The sequence below is a fragment of the Lingula anatina genome, chromosome 1 (assembly GCF_051362555.1).
Source record: "Lingula anatina isolate TDL-2025a chromosome 1, LinAna3.0, whole genome shotgun sequence".
In the NCBI taxonomy this organism is placed as follows: domain Eukaryota; kingdom Metazoa; phylum Brachiopoda; class Lingulata; order Lingulida; family Lingulidae; genus Lingula; species Lingula anatina.
In genome coordinates this window covers 3058997-3083634 of record NC_141767.1, presented here as the reverse complement: position 1 = coordinate 3083634, position 24638 = coordinate 3058997, and the positions used below count along the sequence as shown (strand labels likewise).

Genomic DNA, 24638 nt, shown 5'->3' with positions numbered 1-24638 from the left:
CTAACATCGTGGTGGCAATATCCCAATGCAAAGGAACTCATTTTTTCTTCCCTTGTCATTTTAACTATGTATACTGTATCATCATTTGTTTGTGCTATAAATATTTGTCTGGGACAAGAGGTGTTAGATATTGAACAAACTAACTAAATAAATAATAAGTTGCATCTTTACAGTAAAAAGTTCCATCAATACCAGAAAGCAATTCACGCTCATTAGACATCGTTGCCTTTTATATTGATTTTTCAATCTGTGAAGACTGTGCTTCACAACAGTCACTCTGCTTGGAATAAAAAGAAATGTATCACCACAAAAAAAGACATCATCATCATCATCATCATTTAGAGCCTATAGTGTTCCACTGTTGGACAAAGGCCTCAGCATGCTTTTTCCATTGTTTCCTATCCTGAGCCTCAGATTTCCAGTTTGGCCAAGGTTTCTTCTTCCAAGACTTCCAGTAGTCATCTAATTCATCCCTCCATCGTTTGACATCGTTGCCTTTAACATTTTTATTAGTCTATGGCTCTATTCCCATAGATTTTAGATCGATCTATCCCCGCGGGGAGTCTCACAAACTGTAAGGGGAGTCTACTACAAGCTGTAAGGGGGTAATTAACTTTCGTGTCCGCCCGGCTGACAGCTATTTAGCGTGAACCCCCAGGGAGTTAGGTCGATCTAAAGTAGGTCGATCTAATCTATGGAAATGGGGTGTATGAAAACTATATTTTACATCAGTCATTCTGCTTGTGAAAAAAGGAATGTATCATCGCAATATTTATCCATATTTATCCATTTAAGCTAAAATTACATTATACATGGATTGGATGCAATACCCGGCATATCCAGAATACCAAATGTAATTTATCACAAAATATGCTTCTAAGTATCACTGCGGTGGGAGTGTGATGTTGTGATTCATCCAGTTGTGTAATATCACTTATAAGAAAACCAGAACGCAGACCTCCGCCAAGGCAGCTTCATTATTATAATTAATCAAAATTATCATCATTATCAAAATTAATTGTTCACGACCAAACTTAAACATATTGTAATTTTTCCAATTCGTGTCTATTCAAAATCCGTCCTTTTTGAGTAAGCTTGTTAACTAACAAACCAATAATGCCAATAACCTTCTTGGTGTAGGTTCAAAAACTCTAATTCTTGACGTAGTATTACAGCAATAATCCTACGTTGCGCTCAGTACCATCAATTTTTGACAGAGAAGTGTCACTGCCCATCGGATATAACAATATACGGTCCTGTTAAAGATCAAAATAACAGCTCTATCAAAAGAGTGGTATACAGTGCGTAAAGAGAATTCTTAGTACTCTCTGCCCACAGGGTGCGCTAGTAGGCCGTTACAAAATAGTTTTATGGCACTTTCATAATTTTTGTACACACCTTGGACTTAATATTCGTTATTATGTCCAAGTACACACGTATACTATTTTAGAAACCCCTGAAATCAGACGGTATATTTTTCCACATTAAATTACACTGGTTTTAACAAAATGACACATCTATAGACACCTGAAAGTTATAGCGTGGGTAATTATACAGTGACACACCCAACATCGTTTAACTAGCGCGACAACAGCAATATGACTGAGCGTTTAGGCCATTGGTCAGCTGTCCGCAGTTCATACTTCTGTGTGTTCCCAGTCCAGTTAGGTAAGTGTCCTGTTGATAGGTCGCCGAGAGCCGGGTTGCGTTTATGTTGACAGATAACCAACCGACACAATGGAAGGTGCTGAAATTTGTAAAAGAAAAAAATAAATATTTATACATGTACTGCTAATTAATTTTAAAACACTACATTGCATATCCAAGTGTTAGATCAAGGTCACAACACTCATCTCTTGTCCTCTTGTTAATCCAAGAAGTGTTTTAGTCTAGTTATAACAAACGCGCATTAAAAACCCTTTGTTTTGAAAGATGTGTCACCAATAAAAATGAGCATACCTGTATCCAGCTAATTCCGCGTCTGCCTGCCCCCAGGTGGTGCACATAGTGCCGCAATCTGTTCCGCTGTTAGCTCTTGGAGCAAACGTCAAACCTCCCGCCGAGTTCATTGCGGTGCAAGCTGCGGTCATCATCTCATCGTAATAATTGTAGTAGTCAGATTCCTCGAAACCTGGACACAAAGATTTACAAGCATTTAGTCATTTAGCCCTTAGGAACTTAGGACACATAAACTATTATGATCAGCTATATGAAACTATTTGTTAAACTTGCTGTATGCACTTTCAGAAATATGTTGGTTACATGCAAACTATATTCATAGCTTCCCTTCTAACGGTTCTGTTTTACTGACTCAAAACTGTCGTTAGTATAGGACTCGAAATAAACCTATAGATGCAATATTTGGAAACTTTACAAATATCAGCTAATAAGTGGCAATTCCTTGTTACACAAAATAAGAACAGATTTTTGCATGAAAAAGTGTTAGATAATGTGCTTCAATAATCTAGAACTTAAGTTCATATATTTCAAATGGTTTATCAAAAACAACATGAACATTCTCCCAAAATATCTCTAAGCAAAAAAGAATCAGCATTAAGTGTTTAGACTAGTACATGTAATATTAGTTCGGATGATCAAAAATGGATATAGCAACCCAAGGGATGCACAAACTATAATCTCATTTACTTCACCTCTTCACATCGCCTTCCTACCCATTCCCTCACTCACCTCGCCAGGGGAAATACACCCATTCCGGGTCCTGCAGGAGGGTGCCTTCCAGGTCGGCCCCAGTATGCAGCTTGCACGTTCTGGTCGAGGCACTATAACTCATAGCGTTACAAACGTCCATCTTCCAGCAAGCGATGGCGCACTTAGTGCCGCTAGAATTGTCTTTGGTTATAGTTTGCGAACCTGTAAACTGCTTATTTCTCAGTCCCTTCCATTCCTTTTGCATGTATCTAGTGTTTGAAGTTACATACACACCATATACCAGTAAAAGAGATATAATCCCTTTCTGTTGGAAACAGAGCATCTTGCCGGGGAGAAACAAACGTCAGCTATAACAAGACGGCTGTGTAATACACTGTAGCAATGAGAAAATCAAATAAGGTTTGTAGCAGTTATTTGTAGATCCAAATAAATCAGTTGGCATGGAAATTCCAATCGATAAAGTAATCAATAGAATTTACAAAAGTATGAGCTTATTCCAAGAAATGTGCGTTTTTACATTGTATGGCTAATAAGTATTGCTATACATCTCTATACGTGGTCGGCACACCTTTGATCATTGTTCAAAATACAGCAAGAAGAGATATCTTCCGTGTACACACTTCATACAGTAAAAGGAATAATACACCATATCAACTTTTTTGCTTATTCTGAACTCTTTGTGTAAAATTAACCACTGTCAATATTTTACTTTATGCATCTGTGCATTTTACCCGAAAAAATTTTCCTTGCAAATCATTGTTTAATAATCATTGTAATAGATTGTAAGAAATAGCGATTAAAACTCCTGGTGAGACGCTTAATCTACATTTCTTTCCCCTGTCTTATTTTCAACGCTTTTTAGTTCAGACGGGTATTGGAATATAAGACTTCAATAATTTCCAAATTTAAAATGTTTGATTTCCTTTTTATGTACATACGCAGATGTGTCTGTACATACTGCCGTCACCTGCATCTGTCGTATCCGTCGTCGCCGTCGCCGTGCACTTTCACCGACAACACGATAAGTGGAAAACCGTTTTACCTTTTGGCTTGAAACTGACAGAAATGATAATAATTCATAATACGCAGGTCTAGTTCGAAAATCAGCATGATCAGGCAATTTTTACTAAAGTTATGCCGTTTTTTTTTCACGTTTTTCAACATCGATGCAACACCGATAACACGAAATAGAGAAAACCGTTTTACCTTTTGGCTTGAAACTTACAGATCTGATGAATATTTATAATACACAGGTCAAGTTCGAAAATTAGCATGATCGGGCCATTTTTATGGAAGTTATGCTGTTTTTATGTACATATAGCAGTCACCTGCGTCTGTCGTCGCCGTCGTCGCCGTCACCGTGCACTTTTACCGATAACACGATAAGTGGAAAACCTTTTTTTTCCTTTTGGCTCGAAACTTACAGAACTGTTTAATATTCATAAAATGCAGGTGGTGTTCGCAAATCAACATGATCGGGACATTTTTCAAAGGTTATGCTTTTTTTCAGCATATATGCAACACTAAAAACACAATAAGTGGGGTCCTGACCCCCCCCCTTTCGATTTCTGAAAAAAATCACACTAATATCCCCCTCTTGGAATTAGAATTTTGACTAGCTGATTTATACTACTAAACCGTACCAAATGGCACCGTTCGCCCTCAAAAATACCAAAAATTTTCGTGGCCCTTCAGCGTCCCCCGAACCCCACGCCATCCGCGGACCCCCCCCCCCCCCCCCCCCGCCCCTTCAAATAATCCTGGATCCGCCCATGAAACCTACTGAATAGATTCATGGGACTGAAGTGTAGCTTGAGTTGAAAAACCAGTATGGTTACATTCTTTTTTTTTTTTTTTTTGAAGCTATTCAGTTCTTTGCGAAATTTTTATTTTTCACATATGGCATTTTCATTGTGAGACTTAGAACTCCAACAGACATAAAGCTGAATGGTATTTACATTTTCTGAGTGTCAGTGTTATGTATAGTAGGTAATTAAAAATTGGTGTTGATTATGCTGTTAATCATTATGTAATACTGCATCCAAATTGTCAAAAACCTACATGTACTTTGTGCACTGCCACAGCAAATGTTATGAAAGTTACTTATTATTTTGTAGCTTAAAAGAATGGTTCATAGGATTGACATACAGCTTGATTGGGTTATGATTTTTTCTTGAATGTATGAAGTTTTCATTTTCTATTTTAAGGCATTTTCAAAGTATGAACTTGAACTTTCATGGACCTGAAGCCTTATGTTAGTTACACATTTTACTTACGTCCATTCTAACTGTTATACATAATTAAAATTTGATGTTGACTTTTGCTGTTAATCATAATGTACTTTTGCATCAGAATTGACAGTTAGCTATTTTGTGTATCATTTTTTCTTCTTTTTGTCTGTACATTTGACAGCTTTGCTGCCTTGTTATTTAGACACACATCTTTGGTAATTGAGACAAATTGTCCACCGGGAATGTTCATTAATTTTTTACTTAAACATTGTCATTAAACAAAAATTGTCTGTGTTTGCTCTCATAGAGCTGTGCACTGTGGCGTTAAGGGCCTGTTAACCATTTTCTTCACGCCACAATGTAAAGAAAGTACAGAATTGTAACAAGTCGCTGGTGATGATAATGTTCAAACGATCTACTGTCATTTTTAGCTGAAGGCATTGTTATTTGAATCAATAAAGGTACTTCAATATTTTATGGTACAAAACGTTATGTATTGAGCATGAGAATGTAATTTCGGGTGTTGGGGTGAAAGTGCGTTAAAAGAAAGAAAGAAAGAAACACTTGATTGCCATTATCATTCGTTGTGTTCGCGACAACAGTTTGAAATAACGGAGTGATTACACTGCCACTGATCAAGTTCTTCGCCCTGAAGTAATGCTTGAAACATTTTGTTGAAGATGTTCATTGTCGCCCTCTTCATGTTGCCATTGTCACTAATCGACGGTTCATTTACTATTGATTTATCTATTGGTCTTCAATTCATATCGCTCCCTTATATCTTTATATTTAAACTTTCTGTTTGTCACATACCACATGTTGCCGAATATACGGTCTAAAGGGTTTATCTATTTAATTTTATAATTTAAAATTTATTTATTCTTTTTAGTATTATTAAGATATTGTTGTGGGTGCTTTCTCGAGATTTTGTGCGCACATGTATTTTTTAATTGCGTTAAAGCTGCATATCTTTTATAATTCATTGAATATCTCTACAGCATTTATTTTAGAGCAAAAAAATACATTTTAAGGAAGTAAATGATCCTAAATCAGCCGTACATGTACATCTTCACTTATCAAGTGTTCTGCGTCAGTACGTGTACTATCATTGAGAGGCCCCACTGATATAAAATTTTCAAAATGAAATAATGGTCTGGCTTTTTAGGAAATTCTTTTTATTTTCAAATTCTGTGTAATGCATAATTCATTACAAAAAAAAAACAATATTCAGGTCTATAACCTTCAATAATACCTATGTTGAAAGGCATATCTATTCATTATATATGTTCATTATATATATTTTTTTACAACCGCAGTGCAGGTTCACAGACTACGCAGGAACATTAATTTTATCAAAAAAACAGTTTTCATCAACTGATGATATCGCACGTTGCGCGGCCGTAACCTAGACCCAGAGTTTGTAGATTGCCTTCATTATTTCTCTAGCCAGCTTGACGGGAATCTTAATTTTTACAGCAACAGTAATTGGGCCCACACCCGAGGGTGCTGCAGTCGTTGTACCTGTATATCTTCAGCCCCACTGTCCCTATGTCCTCTCTGGGGTCTGGGGACAGGCGACGATTGCTGTCATAGACGTGCTGTCCACCAAAGCAATTCTTACTGAAAATATACATTAAACTTAAAAGCAATGTTCACAAATATTAACGTACACATGTGAATGTCACATTAAAAACGTCGTATACACATACGTTGACGCTGGAAACCTGTATATACTGGAACGTATGACTGCATCATGTATATGTATGCTTTGAGAGCGAAGTAGGAAGAATTGTGCTTTATTGAATGTATCTTTAAATTTAAGATGTAACGGTTTTAAATTGACAACTCCGACATTGACAAACATATCATGATAACACAAATGTTAAAAACAATAAAACTGAGGGAAATAAAGAAAGAGAGAGAGAGAGAGAAAAGAAAAGAAAGGATGAAAAGAAAAGAAAAAGAATAATTAAGTGCAATAACCCAACTCTCTGTGCAAGATGAGTGTTTCTGTTTCTTTTGTTATATCAAAATCTTCAGAGTATACCTACCCGACAGAGATACATATGTCAGCGCAGCTTGGCTGACCGGAGTCGCACTGCCTTCGTACGGCAAATATTCCACCGGTAGTCGTCATGGAAACACACACAGCTTGCGCCATCTCATCACGGTAATTGTAGAAGTCGGTTACTGCACGACCTGATGGAAAAGAAGAATAAAAGATAGAAAAATACTTCATGAAATTAGGTAAAATGAGATGTGATAATCAAGTGTTTTTACAAGTGTTAAAGGGTGATTAGATTTCTTACTTTCACGATACATGAACGGCTTATCCAAGTCTGATATGACTGGCACTCCAATTAAACAATTTACATTGGGCTATTATGCATATGAGAGCTTATTGGTCTCTGCTGCTATCCTTTTAACCCATTTCTCAAAATTCAGTACTTTTCAGGGCCACGTTCACACCATTAGGCCTATCTTCTTATATATAAGATATTGTTACGCATGAAACAAATCCATTTTCTGTAAAACTAGAGGAAAAAACTAGATGAGCACCTTCTCTGTTACCCAGCGTTCTACAGATCAACAGTACACAGAAAGCCAAGAGAAAGTGCCAGTACGCCATGGCACCCATTGTAGAACTAATTAAAAGCTCCTGAGTGAACGGAGGAGCAGTTTTATAGACTGTGACGCATGGCACTAGGAAATCGATGCTGTGCTGACGAATACAAACCTGTTTCAATGTTTGTTAATTTATGTTCATGTACACCAGTTTGAACGAAGTCCTCACGACCTTGAAGTGAAATGAAGAGGGTAATCACGCAAAAGACTAGTCTATACCTGAACGAAAAAAAAAAAAAAAACTTAATCGCTTAAGACCGTGTAAGTTGGGGAGACCGGGGCTAGTTGTAAGTTGCAAGGGGTAAGTTGATTCCTCCCTCAATTTATGACAAAGTATGCCTAACTATATGGGGTAAAAGAATTGTTCACATCATTTTGTAAAGTGACCGTATCCAATAGTGCTAAGAAAGCGTCGGCAGTGAGTCCAAATGAAATAATTTAGCATCTTAAAGTAACTTTATTAATGAGACTTGATGGGGGGGGGGGGGGGGGGGGGGGGGGGCAACTTACCCCGGGGTTCAACTAGCCCCGGTCTCCCCTATTGTAAAGCGAACGATATCATAAAATAGATATATAGGCCTACTAAGTGGGCCGGCCTTTATATATTGTTGGCTATAAAATAATGTACTTAAAGGAAAATCAACACTTTATTTTGGCGGGATAAGTGCCATAAAAACAATTTTTCTGTAAACGACTGTTCCCATAGCCTATTTTTAAAAATACACAATGGATCCGTTCCGACATTCAAAGTAAGTCGATTTTTAAAATTATTTATTTATTTATTTATTTATTTATTTATTTTTGTAATTATCTCTTAAGAGCTTTTTACGGAAGGTAGCCAAGAAAATCAATGTGGTCCGATGGCAAGCGCAGATTCCGGAATGATTGCAATGACCGCTGTTTTGGTGGTAAAATGGAATTCATCAGGTGTTGTAATGTTTACAATGTTTTCATTGTCAATTTTGAATCTCATATGAAGAGTTGCTGAAACAGAATCTCAGAAAATAAATAAATAAAATCCAAAAGAAATAGAGGCAGACATCGGATCACCTGTTACAAGTAAACTTAGGCCTACTCGCCTCGCCTCTACTTTTTTTTCCAGCGGACTGTCTTGCAAGACCTAAGCGCCGTCTTCAGGTTAAATCCACACCAGTCGGTCGGCACACCGGAGAGGTGAGATAGATACTAGTAGTTTGGCGATTGTTTTTATGCACAGTTGGACAATGCGTACGCAGTAATTCAGATCTATATGAGATTGGTTTGTTGTATGAAATGAATGGGACAATCTGCCTGTAATATTGTCGGGGAAGTTCAAGAGTTGCTGTCTTAGTAGCTGCCCCACCATGCCAGTACTAGGACATGAATCACTGGCACTATTGTGAATGTATGACTTGGTTTAAAAACATTTAATACATTTAGGTAATATTTAATACATATTCTTCTTAACAGGCGCCCCATACCAGTGAGTGTGGCAAAGTCAGAGAATGGCCTCTGTAGAGTTAGATCCACTCTTTGTGAAGGCCTTGCATCTCCTCCACTCCAAGGCCAAAGATTCTACAGAACAACTTAGGCAAATGGTTGATGATGTTCTCATGAAGAAACGGCCTGCCAAAGAAGTAGATGAGGGTGTAAAGAAAGAAAAGGTGTGTACATTGTTAAAATTTAGAAGCACTTAAATCATGGGTTTAGCCAGTATTAATTGTGTAGTACATTCTACGTAGTAATTAAGAAGTCCAAATTCGTTTTCTTATTAGAACTCATTACTAGTAAGTCTCCATTTGATCTAATTATAAAAATCTGAAATAACTTTCATCAAAACTGAAATTGGTAGTCAAAAAGACAACTGGATGAGTGCCTGGCTTATGCCCAGATAGTTTTATAAAAACATATGATACAGTGGTCAGACTAATGTTTTAAAGGTACATACGAACCGAGCCTGGATTCCCAGTAACACATATAAACCACTTCTACTAGATTCTTATATGACTCAAATAAATTCGACATGCCAAGGGATAAACTGAATAGATCACTCGATCAGCCATAAAAGACCTTTAGACTGCTCCTTTCTTTAAATTTTTGGTTGTAAATTTAACCTACTTTCGTGACCTACTTTCCTGCCCCATTGACATACAGCTTAGAATGCCAGCAGACAAATCCGTTCAAACATCATTTTCGGGTAAAATTAAACAATGCCTTTTGGTAATTCTCTTAGTTATATTAATTGAAACTATATGCTGGCATTTGGTTGGGTTTTGTGACAAAAAATTGACTTTGTATGCATCTTTAACCCATGACATCATTCATCTAAAAAAAATCACATGAAATGGATGTTTGTTCTGTTATTGGTTGTAATTGTTATGAAGATTGCCTAATTCGAATCTACACATAACTGGAACGAATAATTTTGAAGGGACATGTAACAATATACACATATACATATATAAACACATGTCACATACTTGGTACTTAATTTGTTACATTCAGGGTTTATCAGTGAAGTCCATAAAGAGAGACTCCCCATCACTTCCCACCCAATCCAGTAAGAAGCAGGAGCCAGAAAAGAGGACAGTAGACAAGGTATGGGGTGGATTTAGGAACTGGTGTGGCTACTGTAGGTGGTAAAACACAGTGAGTTCTTGTTTTGGTAAGGTTGTTATGTAGTTCTTTTGCAGTACTGCAATTAAAGAAGATACAGACAAGAAATTAAAAGTTAAATGATTTTTGTGACATTGTGAAAGGCAAAGCTTCACTATTATTCTCTTTTTCCATACCATCAATACAGCATACTTTGGGCCATGATTTTCATAATGATTAACCTAAGTTTAAAAGCATTTTCTTTTCATAGATCAAACAAGAAGGAGTTGATGTATCAGAGGAACCTGCCAAGAAGGTGCCAAAACTGGAGAGCAAAAGTAGAACCGAGTCACCTAAAACAACATCAAGAGCTGAAACTGAGAAGGAAAGAGAGACTGAGAAAGAAAAAGAAAAACAAAGAGACAAAGTCAAAGAAAAGGAAAGAGAAAAGGCTAGACTGATGGAAAAAGAGAAGGAAAAGGAGAGAGAACGAAGCAAGAATGAGAGATCAGTTTATGATGAAGAGACCGATAGCGAAGGCAGCATGGATGCTGGGGACTTTGCTATAGACATGGGAATTGCCTGCATAGTTTGTGGGTAAGTATAATTTAATAGTCTTGATGACCTGGGTGGGGGATAAGATATTTCATTTCAGAGTGATAATTTTACTTTTATAGTTAATTGATCAAAATATTTTTTCAATTTTCCAACCAAAAAAAAGCCCTGCACAGTTGAACATTTGAAATGTGTATCATATTTTGATTCATTATTATATTAAATAAATACTTCAATGGAAATCTTGTTCATAGCTATACAATTCATGGATTTGTTCTTAATTTTGTAAAGCACATTTCATCACAAGCTTTTGTTACAGTGGCCTTGTCCATTTCATAAGTTTCAATTAAAAAGTCTTTAAAAGAAAAATGTACACAAAAAAGAAGAAGAAAAACACCCACATTCAAAAGTTATACAATCCTTTCTTATAGCAATTTTGATGTGAGTAGCCTTAATCAGTTGTTGGAGTGCCAAGAATGTCACAGCCTGTACCATCAAGTAAGTAATAGTTTCATTTTTTCTGAAACAAAGAATTTATTGAAATATTGCAACATGTGGGCAAAATGTGATCATGAGTAATGAAAATGATAATTTGACACATATTTTAAGGAAGTTTTGAAATATATCATCCCCCTGATTTGTCTGTCATTTCTTTATTGTTCACTGTCAGTTTCAGTTCTCCAGTCTTTAATTTACATGCTTTATTATGGCTGTTCTTATTGCAGGAATGCCACAGACCTGCAGTAACTGAACAAGAAGTGAATGACCCACGTTTTGTCTGGTACTGCTCAAAATGTTCCAGAAATCTCAAGAAAATGGTAAGATTTTTGCTACAATTGTGGTGTTTTTAATACAGAAAGTTCACCTACTAGTTTCACTGAAGTATGGTAATGTTGCACTTATCTCAAATTGATACATAGTTACTGTGGGTAAGGTTATTTTGTGATAAAATGTTATTTAAAGGCAATTCAGCTGTATTTGGTTTGTATTTCCAGGTATCCAAACCTCAGAAGTCTCGCCCTGCACCCACTGCTGTAAGCAGCAGCTTAAAAGACAGCAGTAATGGAGGGAAGAACACAAAGGCAGAAGCACCAGCCATGCTACCATTTAAAAGATTGGAACCTGTAAAGGTACAGATAATACTTGTTAAGGGTGTAATATGTACAAGTCTATTAAAAAGTTTTTGTTTGAGATATACAAATTATCTTTTTAAAGGAAGTAACTGTTTTGTTTTTCTGACATCAAATTAGTTCAATGTTTATTTTTATTGCTCGGCAGCCTTCAGCAACAAAAGAGTCGCCTACAGCTAGCCAGAGCAGCAAACCACTCATGGGTTTAGCAAGTCTAGCTGCTAACTTGTCTTCAAAAGTGGGACAGAAGTCGGACAGTTCAAAGGTAACCAGTTCATCGAACAAGGAATCTTCTAAACTGTCCAGCTCGTCAAGCAAGGAGTCTTCTAAGTTGTCAAGTTCTTCTGGCAAGGAGTCTTCTAAATTGTCAAGCTCCTCAAGCAAGGAGTCTTCTAAACTGTCCTCGTCCAGCAAGGAGAAGTCCTCATTATCTAGTACTAAGGACTCCTCCAAAGGTTCTTCTTCAAGTAAGGAGTTGTCTAAGCTGTCGTCATCTAGTGGAAGTAAACCCCTGTCAGCGGCAGCTCTCGCGGCAGCAGCAGCTGCAGCAGCAGCAGCAAAGGCCTCCAGTGGTAGCAGAGATAGAGCAAACTCTGCCTCAGCACCATCATCATCCTCATCATCAACATCAGCCTCGTCATCTTCTGGTGCGTCTGCTGCCATGAGTGCTGACAAGAGACTGCAGATGATGAAGAAGAAAGCTGCAGCCAAAATGAATGAAAAGAGAGCTTCCCTTAGATAGGGCTTTCTGTTCTAACAATAGCAGACTTAAAATTCCATTCTGTTTTGAATATTGCACGTTGCAAAATTTGGTCATTTCCACATTTTAATGAAAATTCTCAGAAGATATATTTCATTGTGTAAAATGCATATGGTGCATTTTTAGCATTATTATTATTTGACATTGAACTGTTGCCTGGTTCCATTCAATGATGTATTTTCTTTCAGTTATTTATACTTATTGTGAAAGGAAGACAGACTTATCATTTTATTGTGATGATCATGGCAAACTCTTGTTACTATTATAGCAATATTTTTATGTACTTAGTAGACTGACTTTCAGTGTCAATATGACAGACACTGTTAATCCAGAAATGAAGTACATAGCTACATTAGCACTCACAAATAGCTCACAGAAAACCTTTCTTGAATTGAGGGGACCACCACCACTTATTACTGTATTGCAACAAAGGAATAACTAAAAAAGTGTTTTGTCATTAACTTTAAAAATGTCAATTTATCATCATTGTATTATCAGAGTTTTTCTTGTCTAATATGTTTATACAACAAATTATTAGAAAAGTAATATTTATTTAAAAACAGTAAAATTTTACTTGAATATTGAGCATTATATTTTACCTTAATAAAATGTTGTTGTAAGTGCTTTTTCATGACATAAATGTGTGACTTCAGACAAGTAATACTTTTCACTACTTCAGCAAGTGAACTTGTTTATACAACAAATTATTAGAAAAGTAACATTTATTTAAAAACAGTAAAATTTTGTTACTTAACTATTGAACATTATATTTTACCTTAATAAAATGTTGTTGTAAGTGTTTTTTTCATGACATAAATGTGTGACTTCAGACAAGTAATACTTTTCACTACTTCAGCAACTGAACTTTAAGTATGGGTGTTGCATCCAATGTTCATTGCCACACACACACATGCACACACACTGCCTGGATTGTCCAACAATTCCTTAGGATGTCTCAGAATGCTTATGTCATCTAAAGTGCATCGTCAACACTTGAGGAGTCTCAAATGGTTCCTCAGAAGTCCTTTTTTGTTCTCCCCTGGGTACCTTGGCCCAGTCAAACCTGGAGAACTGCATGACAGATTTCTTTAACAGTCTGGCATTAACAGCATCATCAGGGGTTGTATAGTTGGGACTGTTTCTGTAGAAATTGTTTCCTATTTCAAATTCCACTGAAAATAAAGAAAAAAAAACTTAAATAAAGAAAAATACTTTTATTTGACAATTAGTTTGTGATTATAAAATGGTGAGCTCTTTTCTGGTTTTTATTTATTTTTCTACAAAGTATTAAATATGCATGACTGTCAAGTAGGACTGTGTAAAGAAGGACATTTCTCTAATGACTTACTTAGATTTAAAATAAAAAGGATGCATCTTCCCAGCAGACACATGGGAGAAGATTATGTACAACTTTTACCTGGATTTGTTGGCGCTTGTTTTTCTAAGCTTGAAGGATAATATATACATGGCGGACCCTGGGATCTTCGTCCAAATGCAATGGTGCCCCTCACCTCTTCTTGCTCCTGATCATAGATCTCTCTGGCCCTGTCTTTCTCATCTTTTGTGATTTCTTAAATCAGATAAATCCCAGAGTTTGTTAAGATTAAACATGAATTCAAGGTTTTTGGCTTAATTTTTTTATTTTAGTTATCATTCAAGTTCCATGTAATGAAAAAAAAACTTCCATCAATGACAGTCAAATCAAGATCTTCATTTCATTCACACGTCTGGTTAAAACATAAACCTAAACTTCATGTTTCAGTTAATTACTTAATAATTTAACATTAGCTAAGGGTTTCTAATATCCACACAGTTTTAGAAGTTATATCACAAAGATGCTCTCACCTTGTCTGTCCAGCAATTCCAAGGAAGGTATACTTGATATCACAAAGAGTCTGTAATCAGGCTCTTGGGCCACTGGATTGCTAAACAAATCTGCAATGATGGTTAAGAATACACATCACTGTATTGACTAGAACCTTTAAACACGATTGTATAAGATAGGCAAAATAATAACACTTAATATACCAGTAAAAGTTCACTTTTACTGAAAAAAAAATTAAAAACTTTTAAAATCTGCATTCATTTTCATTCAATTCAACTTACATGTAAGAGTTAGAAAAAAAGGGGCTATACTCACTCAGTGATTTTAAATTCTGCATTTTTCTGAACTCTGCTACTACTTTTTCCAGTTTGGTCAATTGGTTGTTGTGCAAATATAGCACCTCCATGCTTGTTAAATGTTTCAGTGCCCCAGTGATTTCTTTTAAATGGTTTTCTTGTAAATATAATTCTGACAACCGATAATTATTTGCCAGGAAGTTAATGGAGGTGAGCTAAAATAGAAGATGATATAAAAGTTAAAGGTCTATTTCTTATTTGGAAATATTTCCAAGTGTGTTAAATAGTGTAAGAAAATCCAGTTAAAGCAGTCTACTTAAATTGCTTCATAACATTATTTTGAAGAGTTGCCAAATCAAAAAAATCTTTTAAAAAGGTAAAATAATGAATTTCTTATATTTTTTATTATTTATTCTCTTTAAAAAACATCGCAATATAATCTATAATATATCTAAGTGATGCCAAAAACATTGAATTGTATATACCGGTACATGTGTACTGTGGTATAAACTGCATTACTCATTGATATGTGAATAAAAAACAAGTCTATTCCATCTGAATTAATGAAATAGAATAATCATATAAACAGAAAATAAATATTTTTGTTCAACAAACCATGTTTTGGTTAAGCCATAGGTATTTGAGATTTTTAAATCTTCCCAAGTCTGAAACATCTTTGAGATTGCTGTAAGGCAAAAATACAATAATATACAATAAAAATTAATTTTCGCACTGGGTGGGGGGAAAAACTGAACACACCACAAAATAAATGCAATGGGTATTTATACAGCATTAGCCATTGGTGCATTAATTATTCAAAAGGTGTATAATCTCAATACAAGTGAAAATACTCTTGACTAGAATTTTGATAGAAGCACATCATTTTAACTAGGTAACCCTTTATATACAATGCCTGCCAGGACTACCTTCAAATCAGCAATTTTTTATAACTAAAATTTCACACTCACCACTTGGACAAGTAAAGCTGTTTGACATCAACGTTGCGTTTTATATTTTGCTTTTCGAGCTGCGTTTTGATAGTCTGAAAAGTGAAGTACTGAATATTTCAAAACGGTAAGGTATGCTGTATTTCCGTATATGCGACAATATAGGGGTTATTAAGAGTACACATATTTTCTACAAAAAATAAAAATAGATTTGTTTTAATATTCTTCAGAAAAATATCACAAAGAACGATTTGATGCCTGAAAACTAATCAGTTACCTGGTCAAGGTCCGCCATGTTGCTTGTTACCAAAATAAAGACATACAGAGCTGTGCTTTTATTTATATATAAGATAACGTTTCGCTAACAGTAAGAATTAATATTGAAAAGGATAAAATTATGTTTAGTGTAATAATTTCACTAATTTAATTCTTTAAATACGGAGAAAGAAGTATAGTTGTGCGTAATTTAAATAGTAGCATCTTTTGGGAGCGAAAATATATACAAAGCGTAAGTCAACTTTGTATAAATGCGAAATATAGTTTGTGACTGGTTCCCTTGTCTTTTGCTCTTCTCCCCGTTTTTCGTTCATCACTATGGTTTTTCAATACCTTAATTGGATGTAAGCGCAGATGGTAAGTATGGCTTTAAGTATTATTTGTACAAACCTTACAGTGTTTTGTTGATCCAAACTGAAACTGGGAATTTCCTTGGGGAATTTTGTCGGTGATGACGTACGACTTTCGTTTTCGTCAGTGCGTTTTCGTGTACCTTTCGAGCTTTTCCTTTGTGCCGTGCAGCTCCAGATTTACAGCAATGAATGTATCTCCGCTCCTACCTTTAAAATGCGATGTTTGTAAGAAACAATTTAGTGGTCAAGCTCCTGCCAAGCAACATTTTGAGAGCGCTCAGCATCAGAAGAAGTTGACTGCCTCTGAAAAAATGGGCAGTACCCTTACCAACAAGCCGTGTTGCGACATTTGTAATATCTTTTGCGATACTTACACAATTTTAGAACAACATCGTCAAAGTCCCAAACACCAGGCGGCAGAGAAAAAATTACAAAACACCAAACAATTCCCTACAGTGGAGGTGGGAAGTGAAGAGATTGCCCGTTTGTTATTCCCACCCCGACAACCTGAATGCGTGGACTCGGCTGTGGATTCCCAGCAGCACCCCAACTCCCAGGCACAGAAAAACGAGATGGACACTCAAGTGGAAAATAAAGAAGGCATTGATAGCGATGGAGCTGATGCTGCAGCCAAAGAATATGATGAAACATATTGCTATGTTTGCCAAATTGCCTTTACTTCACTGCAACATGCCAAGCAGCACCTTAGTGGACAGAAACATACGAAGAAAATGCGTCAGTATGGCAGTCAGGCACGCATGGCCACACCACTTGATAATACGTCATGGTATCACTGTGATGTATGCAGTGTAGACTGTAATTCCCAATACCATCTTGAACAACATCAAGTGGGCAGTGCACACAAAAAGAAAGTCCAGAGTATGGGTATGATGTCTGTCAGGAATATTTCTGCAGTTCCAGCTACACCAGACTTTATGGTACAAGAAACAACCCTGGAGACACCAGAGAAACTCTTGAGGCCAGATGTCCAAGAATCTGGTTGTGCTGATGGAGTCAGCGTCTTGACAGCTGAGACACAGGTTCAGGTGCCTGGTCAGGAAACACCAGTCACTGCTGATATATTGGATGAAAAGTTGCATTTCAATCAATGTTCAACTCCGGTAAATATTCGTAGAGAAGACACTTCATGTGCACTTGATCGGGATGATGACACCAAGTTAAAGCAACAGGACCAAAATGATGTGACTGCTATAAAAGAAGTTGACAGTATGTCAGAAAGGGATAATGCATGTACCAAGGTCACTCAGTTGGTCCAGAATATTTTGCCTGCTACTGGTAGAAATGGAAATGAAAATGAAAATATCACTTGCAAGAAGGAGGAGGATGAAACAAAAGAAAAACAACTGTTCCAGAATGATAAAAAACCTACTGTTGGCTCTGAGAACACTACCCCAACTGTACAGCTGCCTCCAAGTGTGGATGATGATCTATGTGCGAAGTTTCTTCAGTTGTCATTGAAAAGTCAAGATGCTGAAGATGGCAGTGATGATTCCTATGTTGATGCTGATGGTAACAGACAAGCTGTGTACAGTATAGATAGTGAAGGAAGGGGACAGTGCTTCATATGCAATGTTGGTCTGGATTCCAGAATTAAATCCTCACAGCATTTCAGAGGAAAAAATCATGCAAAGCAACTTTCCAGAGCAAAAAACGGATATTTACAATTGACTTTTGTGCCTGGTCTTTACAGCTGCTCTGAGTGTCAGGTGAATTTCTCTGGACCAGAGAGCCATGCTCAACACCTTCAGAGTGAAAAGCACAAGGCAAAACTGGCCCAGTCACAGTGTGTTCCAGAGAGATCCTTGCCATCTCATGTGAAAGAAGTGGTTGATTGTGACATGGATCCCTATTCCTTGATGACAACAACACTACCCAGAAGTTATCAAATTGACCTGTATGAAGCAGCGATGAAAGGAGATGTGGTGGTCTTTCTACCAACAGGTAAAGTTTGTATGTTAATTGTGAGATGCCCATGCTTTATTTTACACTTGTTGTTGTAAAGGGAGGTTCAAGTGATAAAACACTGTAGTTGGTTAATGTGTTAAGTTGGGATAACCAAATATCATCATGTCATTCTTGGGAAAATGCATTTTGGTAAAGGCTTTTGAATTAATGAAAAGGATAAAGTTGACAGTGTTAAGGGAGTTAAAAAATAATTAGGCTGTGCATGTTGTTAAATATTCCAGGCACTGGAAAGACTGTGATATCGGCCATGGTTGTGAGTCACATGTTGCAGCTGAACCCTGCCAGACCTGTGGTGTTTCTGGTGGACAGGGTGCTACTGGTCATGCAGCAGAGTAAAGTACTGAAGACAGAGCTGGGGGACAAAATGTATACCAGGTAATATAGGAAATGTATGGTGTAATCAAAATGTAAACAACTTCATTGTTCCATATCTCTTAGGTACAGGTAAATCTAATGTGTTTATGGTCTTTTGAGAATTACAAATTACCCTTTTTATCAGCTCATTTGCTGTGTGTTTTGTTTTCTTTGTGATTCCTGATATGGGCAATGGAAGAAATGTCTCTCCTTAAAGGAGAATTCTTTAAGTTTTAATGCTACAAGTACCAGTAGCAGGAGTCCTGTATTGGAAAAAATATCTTGAAAATTTCCGTTACATGTGCCTCATAAAAAGTAATTGGAAATGTTTTGTTATTGTTGTAGATGTCATAAACATTGTAATGAAAGTCAGAAGTACTTGTATATGTTTATTTTAGGCCAAAGGGAATGGAGGATGATGAAAGATTAGTTTGTCACAACCCCCCCCCCCCCCCCCCCACCTTGCTCCCACCTACCCTAACTGTTAGTGTTTCTGTTTTTAAAATGGGCATGTTGTACAGTGTGTTATTATGGTGAGGTATTGAACTGTACATGTACCATATGGACCTAAAAATAATTTCTGGAATAAATAATAATTCAGAAGTTTGATTTAGTGGGAACTTTAAGATTTGAATTGTGACAATTTTCTCTAGGATAGATGATGGGGTGCAACATGACCGTCAGTTAAAAATTGGAACTCTGTGTGGGGAAAAGCAAGATACAGGAGGAGAGTTGATATGGAAACAAGACATAGTAGTGACCACCGCAGGTATGTGTATACTGTATGTATGGCATTATTTCAGTATGTGCATGGAGATTGGGTCGACTCTGTTTCTCTATATAATTACCTTAAGTTAATATTATCATTATGTAGAAAAAGTTTGATTTCAAAGCGTGTGTGTATGTGTGATTTAAATATTCAATCACAGTATTCTGTATATTATATAATATAAACAGTTTTTATGTCATTAAGTGTTTTAATGGCATCAAGCCACACAATATATAACACATAATTTGATATCATGTGAAATATTTCAGCTTATTATTTAAATCTGCTGGAGAAACAAGTTGTCTGCTGGCAAGACCTCTGCCTGGCTGTGTTTGATGAAGCCCACCACTGTGTAAAAAGTCACCCCTTCAACAGGCTTCTGGAACAGTTCCACCGCAAATTACAACTTAAACACAGACCTAAAATTTTAGGTAAATTATAATTTTGTTCAGTTGTTACTTTTTGCTTGATATGAATGCAAAAAGTATCATTATTTTGTTGTTTACACTCTCTCAGTTAGATTTTCTACTGGTTGTTTGCAAAATTAATTCAGCTTAAATTAATTAGGTAGAATTTATATTCTTTGCCCACAATACATTAAGACGAGCTACTAGTATACTACATAGTGCATTTAGCTCACAAAAGTTTTTCAGAGTTTATACAAACTGCTGATAATACTTCATATATTAAGACCAATTTGGGTTTGTTTTTTTTTTTTCATCTTAAGATGTATGCTTTGCCTGTATGGCTCTACAATCTGGGTTATACTTTGATTCTTTTTATTGCAGGATTGACTGCATCTCCAGCAGGGAGAGAAACAGTGGAAGACACAGAAAAAATGCTCAAGAGACTTCTGGAAAATATTGGTGATGGAAAACTGGCAGCCATCATGGAAAATGATAGAAGTTTCAAAGAATTGTCAAAATACAAGACCCAAACCAAACTAATAGCTAAAGAGCTGGGCTTGACTGTAAATGAGAAAGAACTGCAGGACGAACTTCAGAAATATTTGTTCCTTTGTTACAACCGCCTCTCAGTCGAGACTGATTTTGGGAATTTTGACAGTAGAGAGGAAGTGAAAACTTGCCAGGATCTGAAAGGGGATGTTTTGGAAGCATTCCAAATATTTTTGCAAGACGCAAAGCCAATCGAGCCTGATAGAAATATCTACATAGAAGCGCTGAAGCTTCACTGCAGTGTTCTCTGTGAGGCGCTGAGTGCTGTGGGAGATGGTTCCGTGGAATTTGCTTTCAGAGTTCTCCAAGATCTTTTGAACAGATCGCATCCAGGGAGTTTTGAAAAAGCAGCAGAGTTAAATTTGGCACACCAGAAAGTGAAAAGTCTGACAGAACATTTTGCCCTGAGGACAAAAGAGGAGAAGGAAGATGACAAGATGGCCGTCAAGACAGTAGCCAGAGAAATACTACAGGGAATTGATTGGGACTCCAGGGAGCAAGGAAAGCAGCCATTTGTCTTAGTTTTAGTGAAAACAAGGGTAGTTGCACAGCAAATGACAGAGGCTCTTAAAGAAATGGAGGAATTGAAAGAACGCGGTATTTGTCCAGTTTGCATAGTGGGCCATGGTGGTGGTTCCTCTGATGGTGGTGGAATGACCATCAAAAAGCAGAGTAGGGCCCTGGAAGGCATTAGGAATTACGAGTACCAGGTGGTAGTTGCCACCTCTGTTGCTGAAGAAGGGGTAGATTTTCCTGAATGTGAACTCGTGATTCATATGAATCCTCCTAGTTCAGTGACGGCGCTCGTACAGACACGTGGGCGCGCTCGCAAGCAAGGTGTTAGTCGGTTCATCGCTTTGTGCAGGGAACCAGGTCAGAAAGACAAGATCGAGCTGCTTCAGAAGAAAGAGGAAAACATGTACAAGGCTGCGAAGAAGATAATTGACACATATTAGCAGACACAAAGACTAAAAGCTTTTCATATTTTTTTTAGTTGCTTGACTATCAAATCTGAAAAAAAAGACAAAGTGTTTTTACACCTACTAGGGGGAAGGGGGTATATGCATGTCTGCTCATTAGACGGTGACCAGTCTACATGTATACTACATGTACAGTGCTCAAGATCATAAAATGCACTAATACAGAAATTAACTGAATTGTGAAATTTAATTCAGATCACCATACACAGACCTGACAGAAATGGCAAATATGGTTCACTATTTACAAAAATATTTTTTTAATGAAAAGAAGAATACATAATTATTTAATCTCTTATATTCTGCGTATTTGTAGCTTCTCTTTTGATGTGAAACAAGATAATTTGTTAAATATGATGATCAGGTAGCATAAGGGTTTTTGATTCCTTATGAACAAGTATATCAGTTACAGTAGTATATTCAGTTATTTTCTGGTCAAACAATTGCAAGTACTTGTACTAGCATGAAAGGCCACAAAAGTCCCAGAAGAAAACCATTTTCCCAATTATGATCATTCAAGAGGGTTTCTTTAAATGAAAAATGGTATTCTGGTGTTATGCACAGAGACTGTCTGATAAACAATTAATTTTTTTAGATTCAAAAATTGAGTGAATTCAATACCAAATAATGGATTCAATACTTCATTATGTGATTTTTAGAGTAAACGTGATGGTCATTATAGCGAAGTTATAAATGTATATTTGAATATACTTTGCTGCAGTGTCTTTGTGTAACTTAAGAAATTGTTTTGCTTAACATATGTTGTATGCAGTAAATTTGTGCATATTAAATATATAACAGGTACTTGTGTCAGTGTTTTAGTGCATTTGTCCTCTGTACTACCATACCAGTCTCATGGTTTTGCATTTACTGTACATATACTAATACCAGTGCTTGTTCCTGATATTGGGATTAGGTGAAAAAAAAACATTACAATGCACAATGGGACAGTAGTGAAATTTATTAGATATGAAAATGCTTTTTTTTTTTATCTTCACCGAGTCGCTGTTATCTGAAAACAAGAATTTCGGCCAATGGCTTAGAAAAATTGATTTCTAAAAATGGCCAGGAAATTCAGCCTTTTCAAGTATTTGTCATTGGTAAAAGAACAAAAAATGTGCACACACTTTGTCTGATTGTAGTGGAACGACAAAGAAGTTGAAAGAGGGCAATTAAGGATGGCCATGTTTAAAAAGAAAGGGAAAGAGGAACCGTCCTGCACGCTGGAGGAGCTACACACCATCCTGACGTTTGACACAGGAGGGCTGTTTATGCTGCCTAGCAATGACTGGGATGAGGTCTATCCAGGACTGCTGATATCTGACGGGTAAACTTTTGAGTTTTTTTTTTTTTTTTTTTTTTTTTTTTTTTTTTTTTTTTTTTGCTGTTTTGAATGTTTTCATTTTTTTAAATTAAAATATCAATAAAAATTGATAAGAGTGCCTGTCTTATGTGAGATATTTAATGGAAATGTTTCATTCATTGGCAAATGATAACCATAAGCTAAGAACAATTTAAAACAAAGATTAAATGTAGTTAGTTATGTCTAAAATGTTTTGATTCAGAAATGTTTTTTCTACTTCAGAACTACAGCAAAAAGTAAAAGTGAGTTAAAACGGTTGGGTATCACCCACATTTTGAACTGTGCTAAAGGGAAAAGCCCATATCATGTGAACACCAACCATGTCATGTACAGAGATTTGGGGGTCAAGTTCAAGGCCATTGAAGCAACAGACCAGATGAACTTTGACCTGAGTCCATATTTTGAGGAAACTGCCAATTTTATTGACGAGGCAATAACATCAGGAGGTAAGGTACTGAAATCCCAGACTCCTTGAATGTAATCCCTCTGATTGTGAAGTTCAGATGATTCTTTTAGGAATAATGATAAATTTTTTGTCTTAACACTACCTCAGTGTACTAGGGGAAGTCAACTTCTTGAATTCTTCTGTTTTTTGCCAGGTGAGAACATTATAACACCGCATTATTCTCATCGCAAAGAACATCAGCAGAACTGTGGCTAATACCCCAAAATGATTTTGAATTGCCAGAAAAAAGTATTTAGAAATAACTTGGGGGATCTTAGGATCAAGGATGTGGGCCCCACTTAACGCCAGAAGAACAATTTGATGAAATCAGTATTCCGATTAAATTGGAAAGAATTCAGGCATGATTATAAATTCTATTTAACACAGCGTAAAAATTCCATTTCTGTTCCTCAGGTCGAATAGTTGTTCACTGCAGAGAAGGTGTCAGCCGGTCAGCCGCCATCACCTTGGCCTATCTAATGCTGAAGAAACACATGACAGTACAGCAAGCAGTTAGAACTGTCAGGAAGAAAAGGGAAATCTGTCCTAATGATGGATTCCTACTGCAGCTGTGTTATTTGAATGACAAACTTTTGAAAGCAAGTCATTTTAATGATACAGAACAAGGCAGCTGACATCTTTGATAGAAAACAGTGGAACAGAACATGGTTTATCACATCATTAATTTTCTCATTTCGATTGGATTAAAAAAATTTCAATCCCATTAATTATTTTTCTCAATATGTGGTTTTCTTCCTGCACTTCACACGAGCAGAAATTTGACTCTTAGTAAGAGTCTTACAAAGACGATAAATCAAGTTGTGAGAAGAAAGTAGGAAGAAATGCAGGCCTACCCAACTACCAGACTCGGCACCTAAGGATCCTGAATTAACCGGTATATCGGACCACGCTACCCGTTTTCAAGGTGTGTGTCAGATCGCATTTCGGAGTATCATACCCCAGAACAAATTTTGTAGCACGGCTGCGGGCTCATCCATGCTCGGCTGAACAACCTGAAACTGTACTCTTACTTTAGAGTACTCTATTTTATTGTCTCTATGGGGGTATATGGGGACTTTACGACATTCAGTTTGAATGTTTTAACCACTTTTGATAGGGCTTTTTTGCATTGTATTAGATTAATGTGGTAGTCTAAGGTTCATCTAGGTGGCTTTCAAATTTATGCGCCCGGTTTTAAAATCATATAGCGATTTTACGACAATCGTTTACTATCCAATCAAAGTGACAGCCGAGCATGCCAGGGCTCATCCTGTCAATGTTCTGGTTGGTACTCCGAAATGCGATCTGACACACACCTTGAAAACGGGTAGTAAGGTCCGATATACCGGTTAATTCAGGATCCTTAGGGTCGAGTGTTAGTTGGGTAGGCCTGAAATGGCTTAGTGGCCTTTCCAGGGTTTTGGAGGGGCCGTAAAATTTTACTTTAAATCTGCAAAAAAAATCAGGTCTCCCTATGGAACGTGGAAGTGTCGACATTAATTTTTTATCTCCAGTCAAAGTGTATAACCAAATCTGGATTTATCCA

At 36.6% G+C, this 24638-nt stretch overlaps 6 protein-coding genes across 8 annotated transcripts; 3 read left to right on the top strand and 3 right to left on the bottom strand.

The window, feature by feature from the left end:
- LOC147763842 (uncharacterized) lies at window positions 1-3030 on the bottom strand. The gene is made up of 3 exons (XM_087001599.1): window positions 2689-3030; window positions 1960-2131; window positions 1-1747 (listed from the first exon to the last, which is right to left on the bottom strand). The coding sequence occupies exons 1-3, from the start codon at window positions 2990-2992 to the stop codon at window positions 1576-1578; spliced, it is 648 nt and encodes a 215-aa protein (XP_086857725.1). The 5' UTR covers window positions 2993-3030; the 3' UTR covers window positions 1-1575.
- Window positions 3031-6139: 3109 nt separating this feature from the next.
- LOC147763841 (uncharacterized) lies at window positions 6140-7557 on the bottom strand. The gene is made up of 3 exons (XM_087002311.1): window positions 7461-7557; window positions 6953-7100; window positions 6140-6521 (listed from the first exon to the last, which is right to left on the bottom strand). Exons 1-3 carry the CDS (start codon window positions 7537-7539, stop codon window positions 6365-6367), a joined length of 384 nt encoding a protein of 127 aa, XP_086858437.1. The 5' UTR covers window positions 7540-7557; the 3' UTR covers window positions 6140-6364.
- Window positions 7558-8626: 1069 nt separating this feature from the next.
- Window positions 8627-13341, top strand: LOC106154757 (integrator complex subunit 12). Of its 2 annotated transcripts, none has more exons than XM_013529221.2 (8): window positions 8627-8699; window positions 8976-9169; window positions 10011-10103; window positions 10372-10697; window positions 11087-11153; window positions 11381-11473; window positions 11651-11785; window positions 11934-13341. In XM_013529221.2, exons 2-8 carry the CDS (start codon window positions 9011-9013, stop codon window positions 12525-12527), a joined length of 1467 nt encoding a protein of 488 aa, XP_013384675.1. In that variant the 5' UTR covers window positions 8627-8699; window positions 8976-9010; the 3' UTR covers window positions 12528-13341. The 2 variants fall into 2 exon arrangements, with proteins under 2 accessions (XP_013384675.1, XP_086855039.1); XM_086998913.1 differs by lacking the exon at window positions 8627-8699 and adding an exon at window positions 8733-8753.
- LOC106154758 (leucine-rich repeat-containing protein 72) lies at window positions 12756-16445 on the bottom strand. Of its 2 annotated transcripts, none has more exons than XM_086998914.1 (7): window positions 16280-16445; window positions 15635-15708; window positions 15282-15351; window positions 14686-14881; window positions 14391-14480; window positions 13963-14115; window positions 12756-13717 (listed from the first exon to the last, which is right to left on the bottom strand). In XM_086998914.1, the coding sequence occupies exons 3-7, from the start codon at window positions 15282-15284 to the stop codon at window positions 13515-13517; spliced, it is 645 nt and encodes a 214-aa protein (XP_086855040.1). In that variant the 5' UTR covers window positions 15285-15351; window positions 15635-15708; window positions 16280-16445; the 3' UTR covers window positions 12756-13514. The 2 variants fall into 2 exon arrangements, with proteins under 2 accessions (XP_086855040.1, XP_013384676.2); XM_013529222.2 differs by lacking the exon at window positions 16280-16445 and adding an exon at window positions 15891-15963.
- On the top strand, window positions 16108-24579 carry LOC106163845 (dual specificity protein phosphatase 3-like). The gene is made up of 4 exons (XM_086998915.1): window positions 16108-16246; window positions 22427-22611; window positions 22870-23093; window positions 23507-24579. Exons 1-4 carry the CDS (start codon window positions 16244-16246, stop codon window positions 23725-23727), a joined length of 633 nt encoding a protein of 210 aa, XP_086855041.1. The 5' UTR covers window positions 16108-16243; the 3' UTR covers window positions 23728-24579.
- Window positions 16341-21939, top strand: LOC106154762 (uncharacterized). Its single transcript, XM_013529227.2, has 5 exons — window positions 16341-18204; window positions 18450-18603; window positions 19236-19351; window positions 19621-19782; window positions 20140-21939. The coding sequence occupies exons 1-5, from the start codon at window positions 16341-16343 to the stop codon at window positions 21261-21263; spliced, it is 3420 nt and encodes a 1139-aa protein (XP_013384681.2). The 3' UTR covers window positions 21264-21939.
- Window positions 24580-24638: the final 59 nt, after the last annotated feature.

Coding starts and splice junctions, on each gene's coding strand:
- LOC147763842 (XM_087001599.1), bottom strand. CDS start 2,992: ATGCTCTGTTTCCAACAGAAAGGGATTATATCTCTTTTACTGGTATAT. Junction 2,132..2,688: donor GGTGTATTTCCCCTGGCGAG/GTGAGTGAGGGA, acceptor CTTTGTGTCCAG/GTTTCGAGGAATCTGACTAC. Junction 1,748..1,959: donor GCGGAATTAGCTGGATACAG/GTATGCTCATTT, acceptor TACAAATTTCAG/CACCTTCCATTGTGTCGGTT.
- LOC147763841 (XM_087002311.1), bottom strand. CDS start 7,539: ATGGGTGCCATGGCGTACTGGCACTTTCTCTTGGCTTTCTGTGTACTG. Junction 7,101..7,460: donor AACGCTGGGTAACAGAGAAG/GTGCTCATCTAG, acceptor CTTTTCCATCAG/GTCGTGCAGTAACCGACTTC. Junction 6,522..6,952: donor GACATATGTATCTCTGTCGG/GTAGGTATACTC, acceptor GTATATTTTCAG/TAAGAATTGCTTTGGTGGAC.
- LOC106154757 (XM_013529221.2), top strand. CDS start 9,011: ATGGCCTCTGTAGAGTTAGATCCACTCTTTGTGAAGGCCTTGCATCTC. Junction 10,104..10,371: donor AAAAGAGGACAGTAGACAAG/GTATGGGGTGGA, acceptor TTCTTTTCATAG/ATCAAACAAGAAGGAGTTGA. Junction 10,698..11,086: donor ATTGCCTGCATAGTTTGTGG/GTAAGTATAATT, acceptor CCTTTCTTATAG/CAATTTTGATGTGAGTAGCC.
- LOC106154758 (XM_013529222.2), bottom strand. Junction 14,882..15,281: donor TATGGCTTAACCAAAACATG/GTTTGTTGAACA, acceptor CTTCTATTTTAG/CTCACCTCCATTAACTTCCT. Junction 14,481..14,685: donor GCAGAATTTAAAATCACTGA/GTGAGTATAGCC, acceptor CCATCATTGCAG/ATTTGTTTAGCAATCCAGTG.
- LOC106163845 (XM_086998915.1), top strand. Junction 22,612..22,869: donor GGACTGCTGATATCTGACGG/GTAAACTTTTGA, acceptor TTTCTACTTCAG/AACTACAGCAAAAAGTAAAA. Junction 23,094..23,506: donor CGAGGCAATAACATCAGGAG/GTAAGGTACTGA, acceptor TCTGTTCCTCAG/GTCGAATAGTTGTTCACTGC.
- LOC106154762 (XM_013529227.2), top strand. CDS start 16,341: ATGACGTACGACTTTCGTTTTCGTCAGTGCGTTTTCGTGTACCTTTCG. Junction 18,205..18,449: donor GGTGGTCTTTCTACCAACAG/GTAAAGTTTGTA, acceptor TAAATATTCCAG/GCACTGGAAAGACTGTGATA. Junction 19,352..19,620: donor CATAGTAGTGACCACCGCAG/GTATGTGTATAC, acceptor GAAATATTTCAG/CTTATTATTTAAATCTGCTG.